Consider the following 10,000-nt stretch of genomic DNA (forward strand, 5'->3'; position numbering starts at 1 on the left):
CATCTGGTCTTCTGAAGCTTTAGCCACTGCTGGAGTAGCTTCACCCTGATTCAACTTATTCACAATTTGAGTTTCTGTCCCAATACTAGCTGCCTTTGTTAGTGGTGCTGGAGGTGATGTTACACCTGGTCTCTTTCCTGCTGTTGCTGGTTGGGATGGTGCAGTAACTCCTGATGGGCTTGTTCCTGTTGAAGACTTTGGCCTACCTGCAATCATTGGTGCTAAAGATCTTGCCACTGGGGATCTAGCTGGAGTGTGAAGTCCTGCTGCCTTGGCAGGGGGCTTATTCAAATGAAGGGTAGGTAGCTGAGGTTTAATTGCATTATTTGGTTTTACAGGTGATGTTCCAGGAGATGGCTGAATGTTCTTTATTCTCTGTGAGAATGGAGAAGTTTCCTCCAGAGGCGAAGACTCAAAGTCAGGTTCAAATGCATATACACTACTTTCATGCAGAGGTGAGAAAGCATTTGATGTCTTCTTTTCTTCCTGACTCTTTGTTCTGTACACTGGAGACATACCCGGAGGCTTCTTCTCCTCCTGACTTTTTGTCTTGAATAAAGTTCTCTTTAGTAAAGGTTCTTTCTTTTTGTCAGAATTTTTCTTCTCTTGTGACTTCTCCATGTTACCTGGATTCTTTCCATTAACATTCTGACCCTTATCAACAGTTCTCAATTCTTGCATTTTAAAAGGTGAAATAGATGTAATCACATTCTTTCCTTTTTCTGTCTTTACCTGCAGCATTCCCCCTTGATCTTCTTTATCTGCTTTATGCTGAGCATGAGGTGATGTAGAAACAGGAAGATCAGGAGTAGAGGTATCACCTTTATCTTGAGCCACTGGAGATGAATCATCCTTGTCTGTTTTTGCTACAGGGGGATTTGCTACTTCTTTCTCTATATTAGTACTAGGCATTATGTTCCCAGCTTTATCTTTCTCTACTATTGTGATAGGATTTGAAACAAAAGTTTCCTTTTCCACTTGAGATGGTGCAACAAAATTTTTACCCGTTCCGGATTTGTGCTGTACAACACTAACACTTGATGTTAATTTCAGTGCTACACTGGAAGTTGTACTAGTCTGTTTGAATGAACTGGCCATCTTTGATCCATTAGCTACACTTTGTTTAATGGATTGGGGAGTATCATTTAATGTTGTTATAGTGACAGATGGGGAAGCCATTTGAGCTTTCACTTGCATCTGTGATATTGTGACTTTGGGTTTTACATTTGCAATATGAACTGGCCCATTACTTCTAACACCCCCTTTGGGAATTTCTGTGATTTTAATATTCCCAGGTATCCCACTTCTAAAAGCGTTTTCAACTACTTTACATGCCTGTGCAGAATTTGGACTGTCAACTTTCACAGTTGATGCACCTTTCACTCCTGCCACAACAGGCACACTACTGCTTACTTTTGGTACAGGTAATGTAGATTGATGTGGGTTGTCTGGAGTTAAAGCAGCAATGGTACTAGAGGGGTTTGCATTGCTTGTGTTAGAAGGAAGACTAGATATTGCTTCAGTATTGTTAAATGTTACTGGGGAAACTGAAGAATTCAAATTTTGGTCAGCTAAACCTGGTTTGTTTTGCTGATTAAGAGGAACTGGTTCTGACTGTGTTCCACTTGATGAACTACTATCAATATGGGAATTCATCACAACTTCTGTTGATGATAAAGAAAGGTTAGCAGTGTCAGAAGCAATAGGCACCTGAGAAGCTGATGTAGAAGCACATACTGGAGATTGTGTGAGAGGCATAGCACTGTGAGGCTGTGGCTGATTTGGCTGATTTGCTGCAGTAACTGGGATAAAAGCATGATGCTGTCCAGCAGGATGACCAGTTGTTATCATCGGGCCTTGTGTACCAGGTAGTAGCCCTGCCTGTCCGGGCATTGATGAGACATGGGTTGACCCAACAGGCATGACACTGACAGCAAGTATCTGTGGTTGCTGTGGTGCTTGCACTTGTTGTGGTAGAGGAACTATTGGTCTAACAGCACTGGAGCCACCAACTGCACCTGTAGTAAAGGTAACAAGAGGACCTGGTACCTTCGGGGTCATTAGATGAGGCTGCGGTTTTGCTGCCACCTTGCCCACCATAGTTGGTGTTAACACTCGGGCTACTGCACTCACATTGCCTGGTAAATGACTCTGACCTATTGCTTGGGGTGAAATACTGTATGTGACTGCACTCTGCATAGATGAAGTTACAAAAATTGGCTGTGTAATAATCTTGGCTGGTGAAGATGGGGTTACCAATTGTGTCGGATCAATAAGAGACTGAGTCATGACAGCCTGCATTGGCATAGCAGTTACTGTCTGCATGGGGGGAGTAAGAGTTTGCACAGTTTGTACTGGCTGAGGGATTGCCTGCAGGGTTTGTACAGGCTGAGGTATTGCTTGAACTGTCTGAACTTGTGGTATAGCTTGTACCTGTGCCTGTACCTGTGTCTGCATCATGTGACCTGGCTGTGGGGCTACAAGTTGAGTATTTGGCAGATTGTGAGATGTACCAGCAGGAGGTTTGGGAGCAATTTGTACAGGCTTAGGCATTTGCTTCTGGGTTCCTGGAGGCAAGACAGATATAGACACCTGGCCAGCAGGTGTTGAGGTTGCTAATGACGAGGGGGTTTTAACTGGCTTGGGTGCAATGTGAAGCTGCTTAGAAGTACCTTTCACAGGTGCTAATTCCACTGCTTTGGGACTTGCAACTGATCCAGGGGTAGTCACACAAGGAAACTGTTGAACACGTGACATAGTGACAGGTGAAGAAAATCCAGAGTTAGTGACATTTACTGTTACTGATGGCTTGATGGAAACTGGTATGCTTGGCAGAACTGTTAAATGTTCATCACTGGTAGTCTGGGCAGATGAAGATGATGCTGAAGTGACAACTTTGTGGACTGGTGAAGCAGAAGACATTCCTAAAAGCACTGTGTTAGAATCTGTTGTAGCAGAAATGGTTGCATTGCTCAAGCTGGAGGTAACAGTGGTAGTAGGTGCAAGTGCTGGTGAACATGAAGTTACAGTCACCACTGGTGCTGGATTGTGACTAGTGATGGGTGATGAGGTGGGTGAGGTGGAGGAAGGTTTGTTGGTACTAGCTTTGGCAGGTGCAGCCTTGGGGGTGGTGACTGCTAGCTTAGGTGTCTGTGAAGGTGCCTTAGAAGAGATCAAGGTTGTGTTTTCTGGGGTAGAAGGTGCACTGGGACTATGTACAGTCTCTGACGTGGTGGTATCACTCTGTGGCCTTATGGTGGGTGCTGAGGTAGTACCGGAGGACTGAAGGTCATGACCTGACTGTGGACTTACTTGCCTCGACTTATCCGAACTCCAGTTGTTGAGATCCTTTAAAAATGTTGGTTTCTCTGCATCTGTTACTGTACTTGGAGACTCTGCCTGCTTCTTTTGAAGACTGCGGACTACATCACATAATTTTCTACTATTTGCACTTCTCCTATTAGGGCTGGGGCTACTGCTACCCGACTGTGAAACCGGGGCACTTGAAGTTTTTGCACTTACTGAAGATGTAATTGTGAATTCTGTCGAGCTTGTACTTTTGCTGTCATCCATGCACGAGTTACTTGACTCTGAGACACTCAAGTCCTCTTTATCAGTAACAAGAGACTTATCACCTTTCACTTTTTCTGGGGATTTGTTTCCTAACATGAAATCCTTTTCTAGCCTGTCATAATGATCATCATCAATGTCCCTCTCAAAGTCTTTTGCAACACTTTCCAGAACTTCATTGAGTTTTGCTTCATCATGATTGCTACTTCTCCTTCTGCCACCAATTGCTTTCCTTTTATTGGGGTATCCCACCATTCTTTTCTCATTTGTTTCTAAACTAGTAGTTTCTGTATTATTTGTGGATGCTGCAGCTTTGCCTCTACTGTTTGGCCTAGTCACTGTTTCACTTACTTCACCACTTTCAGTACTGTCCGAGTTGTCTGCACTCCTAACTGCTGAAAGCCTACCACCATCTTTGGACAATAAGTGTTCTTTTCTCTCTTGTGACACAGTCCTTCTTGACTTGCTTCCTGAACCAGGAGCCTTCTCCACATCACTATTCACTATCTTACTATCTAACTGAGAATCTTGACTATCTTTCTTGTCAACTTCAGCATTCACAACATTTCCTAAATTTATTTCTGTCTCACTGTGATTTTTACTGTCATTATCCTTTTCCAATTTTGGTCCACTGGTTGTCTGTCTGCTAGTCGATTTATCTGATGTTTTATTTATATTTACAGTATTTTCTGCTTTCTCAGAACTAGACCCATCATTACCGGCACGTCGAGTTCTCATTTTCACAGATTTCTCTTCCTCTTCAACTTCAGTTTCAACTTTCAAAGATGACACCTGATCAGAAACCCCACCCTGTATTCTGCGCAACTCCAGCTTTGCACGAGTATTTTTCAAGGCTTTTTCTATATCCTCATTGTCACTTTCATTCTCCTTGTAATCCTGTCGGTCCCTCCCTCTAGTCGCTCTCCTAAGGCCTGAGACATCCAGGGAACTATCCAGTTCTAAAGATGCCCTTCTTGAGGATGGACGGGAGTCTTTCTTCTTGGGCTCATCTGCATCACTTCTTGTTCTTCTCAAACTTCTAGACACAACTCTGACTGGAAGTGAAGTCTGAGGTGCAGCTGGAGGTGGCTGAGAGATAGCTGGTGAAGGAGTTATGTTCACAGATTCTTCATCAGGAGAAGCCTCACTCTTCTCCACCTTCTTGCTCCTTCTTGTCGTGGTGGAAGGCCGATCTTCTGATGCAGAATTGGAGGATTCATCTTTCACTGATGGAGTTCTTCTTGTCACGCGCCCAGCTTCCACAGTTGCTGCCTCTGGCTTTGTAGTCTTGTCTTCATCCACTTGATCAGAGGACTCTCGACTCTTCCTTAGAGACTTGCGGAGTGTGCTTGTTTTTGGGCTAGTTGTGTCAACAGACGGTGATCTGTCTCCTCGAGCATTACGTGTCTGTCTGACACTTTCAGATGTACAACTTTCCTGTGGCTTGAGTTTCTTCTTCTCTTCCTGTTCTGCTTCACGACCTTCTGAAAGTATCAAAAACATTACAGTAACCATGATATTCATAAAATTATTATAAAAATCTTGAGGACCTAGCTAAAAATATCAGGATATTAACCACTATGATCCAGATGATGCGACCATCATGTCATGAAAAAATTTGGCTTGAGGTGTCTGTGATGTGAACATGTTGTCATGGGAAAATTTGGCTCTAGGCATGGGGTGACATGAACTCGCCGTAATGAGCATTTCAGCTGAAGGCCAGGTTGACAGGAATGACTCACCACAAGTGCACAAAGCTCTTGGAGGGTGATTGGGCTCATTTGTCTTTTAGAAAGAGGCTTTTGCTTTATCTCCAATGATAAAAGAGTGTGGAAAGTACTCTCCATGAGCCATGACTGGAAGAGCACTGGCTCCAGGGAGGACATTATTTATATGCTGAAGATCCTATTCCTGCCCATTGTGACTGGTGACACAGGATATATAATAGAAAATTGAATTAAAGAAAAAAGACTACCTAGAGAGATCATATAGCCATTGGAAAATAGCAAAAAACACTTATGAGAAAATAACATTGCATAGGGAGGGCATAATTTTGTCACCGCACATGAATGTCCATATATTGGGCCATATGATGGTAGTGAAGCATCCAGATCCATCAGTATTTGCAAATGCTGAGACCATTTAACCATTAAAGGGGGTATCATATTAACCCCACTGCCGCTGGGGAAAATGAATAAAAAATGGGGAAAATGAATAAAAAATGGGAAAAATGAATAAAAAATGGGGAAAATGCTGTGCTCAGTTTTTATATTTTTGTGAAATGTCTCTGCACATAGATTGCTATGCTGGTGCTTAGCCACAAAAGAGTCAATTAGTAGACCTTGTGACCTTACCTGATTTCACCTTTCCTTGAATTGGCGGGAAAAACAACTTTTTTACTAGTGCTATGAAAATTGATGGTGTTATTTTCATTATAAACACTAAATTACTATAATGTTATAAACATTAATAACAACAAAATAAGATAATGTAAAATAATCTTGTCAATCAAGGAAAAGGGTAAACGGGTGATACAGGACATACTTGTAATTGGCTCATTGGTGACTTAGTACAAGTGTAGCCATCTATGTGTAAAAAAAATTAATAAAGTAAACTCACAGTAGGCATGGCATGTACGTACATGCCATGCCTGTCGGCATTTGGTTAAGGAGTCAGTTCTTAGTTTCACCATTCTACTTGCAGATGTTGATAACAAAAATAGTTAAAAAGGAGCGTTGCCAAGTTTAAGCTGGAGTAACTTTCCCATAAATGGTTGACAAATAGGACTGCCAGACATATGACTGTCCTTCGGGTTATTAAAAAAACTATGAGAAAACTATTTCTTACTTTCAAAGCATTACTATACTGCATCAAATGATAAGGAATTTATAAAACAACATTATGAAAAGCTTTGATTATGGTAAAGAAAAAATGACTGATTATATCCAATTTTCAAATATGGAGTTAGACACATCTTTACCACATGACACAGAAGCAACTTTTAGGAATCAGCCATTCCAGATGTGAACATAAGACACAGCAAGTCAAGGTTTTAAGTGTACTCCTCCAATCTCAAGTTGACAAAACACATTACATGTTGACAAGATGGGAGTTCAACTTCCTAGAGTAATACCCAACTAATAAAACCTATGATTCAGTGATGAATATAAAAGAACTGACAGAATATACTTACTACTTTTAGCTAAAGCTTTTAGATCCATAATACTGCTAACAGAGATAGCATCATCATCTTCCTCTTCATCTTCATCTTCTTCATCAAAAGTCTTTTGTTTTGATTTTGATTCCTGAGCCAGTTTACGACCAATAAGTTCCAAGTAAACTGTTGCAGCTTCTTTGGTGCGCCTGCTAGGCCTAGCACGAACCCCAGTATTTGCTCTGTGGAAGGAGAGACAAAAGCATAATAATATCAAACTTTTCCTTTGTGTTCAATATAAAGACAAGATGAAAGATGTTAAAGTGTATAAAAGGGATCTAACTTCTACTCTCTTGAACAAATCATTATATATATTCCAATTTCATTGAAATTTAATACAGGTAAATAACTATGGAGATAGGTGCCAAACAAATCAAGAGCCAGAGAAATAACCCCTAAATTATGAAGGAGAATCAGGTCAAGCTACCTACCACTACTCAAAACCAAACAAGGTACTACATTATTCATACTTAACTTCTTTTTCTTTTAGAGAACATCAAGGAGTTACAAATTTATATAAATAAATAAATAAATAAATATGTGTGTGTGTGTTTGTATATGTATCTATCTATCTATCTATCTATCTATACATATATATATATATGGTTGTGTATATATATAAATATATAAATATATATATATATATATTTTTTTTTTTTTAAGAAGATATATATAAATGCTTCTACATATGACTGATAATTATCAAGTCTATCAATTTCACTTGTTGGAAAAGCAGACTTTGAGTACCTGGTGCTCCAAGTTTTCATTTGACTTTAACCCAAAGTCTCTGGGGAAATGTCATGTTCAACTGCCATACTGTTTTTTGAAATGTTTCTGCTAGAGATGGCCCTTTAAGTGCCTACCCACAAAGTAGTCAATTAGTTGACCTTGCAACCTTACCTGATTTTACCTTTCCTTGAGTTTACTAATGCTATCAACATTGATCCTGTTATGGTTATTATAGATATTGCAATTATTATGGTGAAACTGATATTATTAACAACAATAATAGATGCCAGAGAATATTTTTGAAAATCAAGGAAAAGGGTAAACAGGTGAGACAGGTAGTAGTATTTGTAACTGGCTCATTGGTGACTTCGTACTTGTGTAAAATCAGTTAATAAATTGAACTCACTGTGGGCATGGCAAGTACGTGCATGCTATCCCCGTGGCTTTGGGTTAAGTGTTGATTATGTATCATTTTAGTTATTCTTGCATTTACCTTTTTTCATTAAATTTTAGAGGTATATTACATTTTGTGATGTTTTTATTCAGTGGCAAGTGAAGCTGGTAATTCTGCTGTACTTTCTTCCCTGCAGCAGCTTGATTGCAAAACAACTGTTTCTTTCAGGATACTTTACTCTATGTATTTAAAAAGAGTTGAAAAAAAAGGGGAAGAGAAGCATAAATGAGTGAAAAAAAAAAAAACTTGAAAATATCTTACTCAACTGCTATGGGAATGCAGACATGCTTCTTTATAAGCCAAACACACTGGAATCTTGTTTGTCAGTGTATAATAATTATGTGATAGATTTTACTAGAAAATACTAGAAAACTTTGTTAATGTTTTGAAAGCGCTTTTACTGACCCATTGGTTATGCATCAGCTTCCGCCATTATCATACAAACAACATGAGTGTGAAAACCAAAATTTTACCAATTTATAAAACATTTTGGGCAGTAATATACCACATGTTTATGAAAGGATGTCAGGTGACTCTAGTATTAAAATTTCTGACAAAACTAAGATATTCATTTCATGGTGGCATATCCCACTGGATCTGGGGTTCTAAACCTCGGGGCCATGGCCCCCAGGTGGGCCACAGGGTCCTTTCTGGTAAGCCATGAAGCAACATGAAAATTATGATGATGAATTCAACTGAATTTTATCTCACCTGTAGTACCTATATATAATTCTCTTTCACATATCCATAAATAGTAATCTTTCCATAAAGTATTCTTGTCCTATTGCTATTGGCACCATTACACTATTCATAACAAGTAACAACTAGATCTGTAAAGATGACAGACTCTGAACAGGGCCATGGAGATTATTACATATTGGTCAGGGGCCAAAGAATGAAGAAGGTTGGGAATCACTGCTTTAGATCATCCCAATATATCAAATAAATACTACTACTTCTGAAAGAATGTATTCGGCTGTGAAATGTATAGAAAGGGAGATTCTAAATAGACTTTTGAAGTCCATGAGCAAAAATGTTGACACAGCCACTAATGGACAAGCAAAATTTATTTACTGCCTCCCATTCTGCTGATAGCTCTCACAACCACTGTATCTCTAAAAGGCTGTTGCTTTAGAAAAGCTAAACAAAATCTGATTAAGGGTACATACTCTGCCTCTTCCACTACCACACGTTCATTTGTGTCCACAGGAGCTGGTGCTGAACTCTCCTTGCCTCTTCTGCTTTCTCTTGTATTTGCCATTTTTCTATTTGTACTTGGTGAACCAGGAGAAGATGCAGGGGAACCCTTCTTTTGTGGGGTAGATACAGCAGAGGTTGAAGTGTTAGTCTTTTTCTGCTGAGGACTGGAGCCAATCGTTGGGGAAGGAGCTGCAGAAGGCTGAGAGATTTTCTTCTGCTGTGGGGTAGGACTATTAGAGGAGGTAGAATTCTGTGACTGTAATGATTTCTTCTGTGAAGCCTGAGAAGAACTCGGGGTTGTATCAACTAAAGATTTCTTTTGATCTACTGGAGAACTGCTGGATGAAGGAGGGGGAGAGGGCTTTTTATGTGCATTGTGGGATGTTGCTGCTGTATTAGAAGTGGCAGATTTTTTAAGGGTTTGGGGAGCACTAGGAGATGCTGCTGCAGAAGATGTAGGTGAAGTTTTCTTCTGTGGAGTTTGTGGTGTTGTTTCTTGTGTACTTCTACGTAATCTCTTGGACATAGGAACTTCATCAGCGGGTGGTGTAGGTGGGGGTGGGTTCACTGGTTTTGTAGATACAGCTTCTACGATAGTGCCTTCCTCTGGGGAATCAGTCTTATTTTCTGCATTAGGAGAAAGAGGTTATGATTTCTTTAATTTCTATACAAAAAATCATATATATTCATATACCCAAATTAAAAATTGTTTACCTTTATCCCTTCAATAAGTATATAACCAATAAACTTTATTTCAACTACCAAATACTCTAAGGATGATTACCAATACATTTTCATTTCAGCCAAAACTTTTTCATTTGGACTGAGTATGA

The 10,000-nt window shown here is 39.8% G+C and overlaps 1 protein-coding gene across 1 annotated transcript in view; it reads right to left on the reverse strand.

The window, feature by feature from the left end:
* The window catches only part of LOC125030997 (mucin-5AC-like), a 42,772-nt gene that overhangs the window by 20,182 nt on the left and 12,590 nt on the right, over nt 1-10,000 (reverse strand). Inside the window, exons 7-9 of the mRNA XM_047621418.1 lie at nt 9,137-9,794; nt 6,764-6,966; nt 1-5,054 (exon numbers count right to left, since the gene is read on the reverse strand). The exon at nt 1-5,054 is cut by the window's left edge and continues 1,145 nt beyond it. Of these exons, the coding sequence (XP_047477374.1) occupies nt 1-5,054; nt 6,764-6,966; nt 9,137-9,794 (5,915 nt within the window). The remainder of the gene's footprint in view (nt 5,055-6,763; nt 6,967-9,136; nt 9,795-10,000) is intronic.

The sequence above is a fragment of the Penaeus chinensis genome, chromosome 12 (assembly GCF_019202785.1).
Source record: "Penaeus chinensis breed Huanghai No. 1 chromosome 12, ASM1920278v2, whole genome shotgun sequence".
In the NCBI taxonomy this organism is placed as follows: domain Eukaryota; kingdom Metazoa; phylum Arthropoda; class Malacostraca; order Decapoda; family Penaeidae; genus Penaeus; species Penaeus chinensis.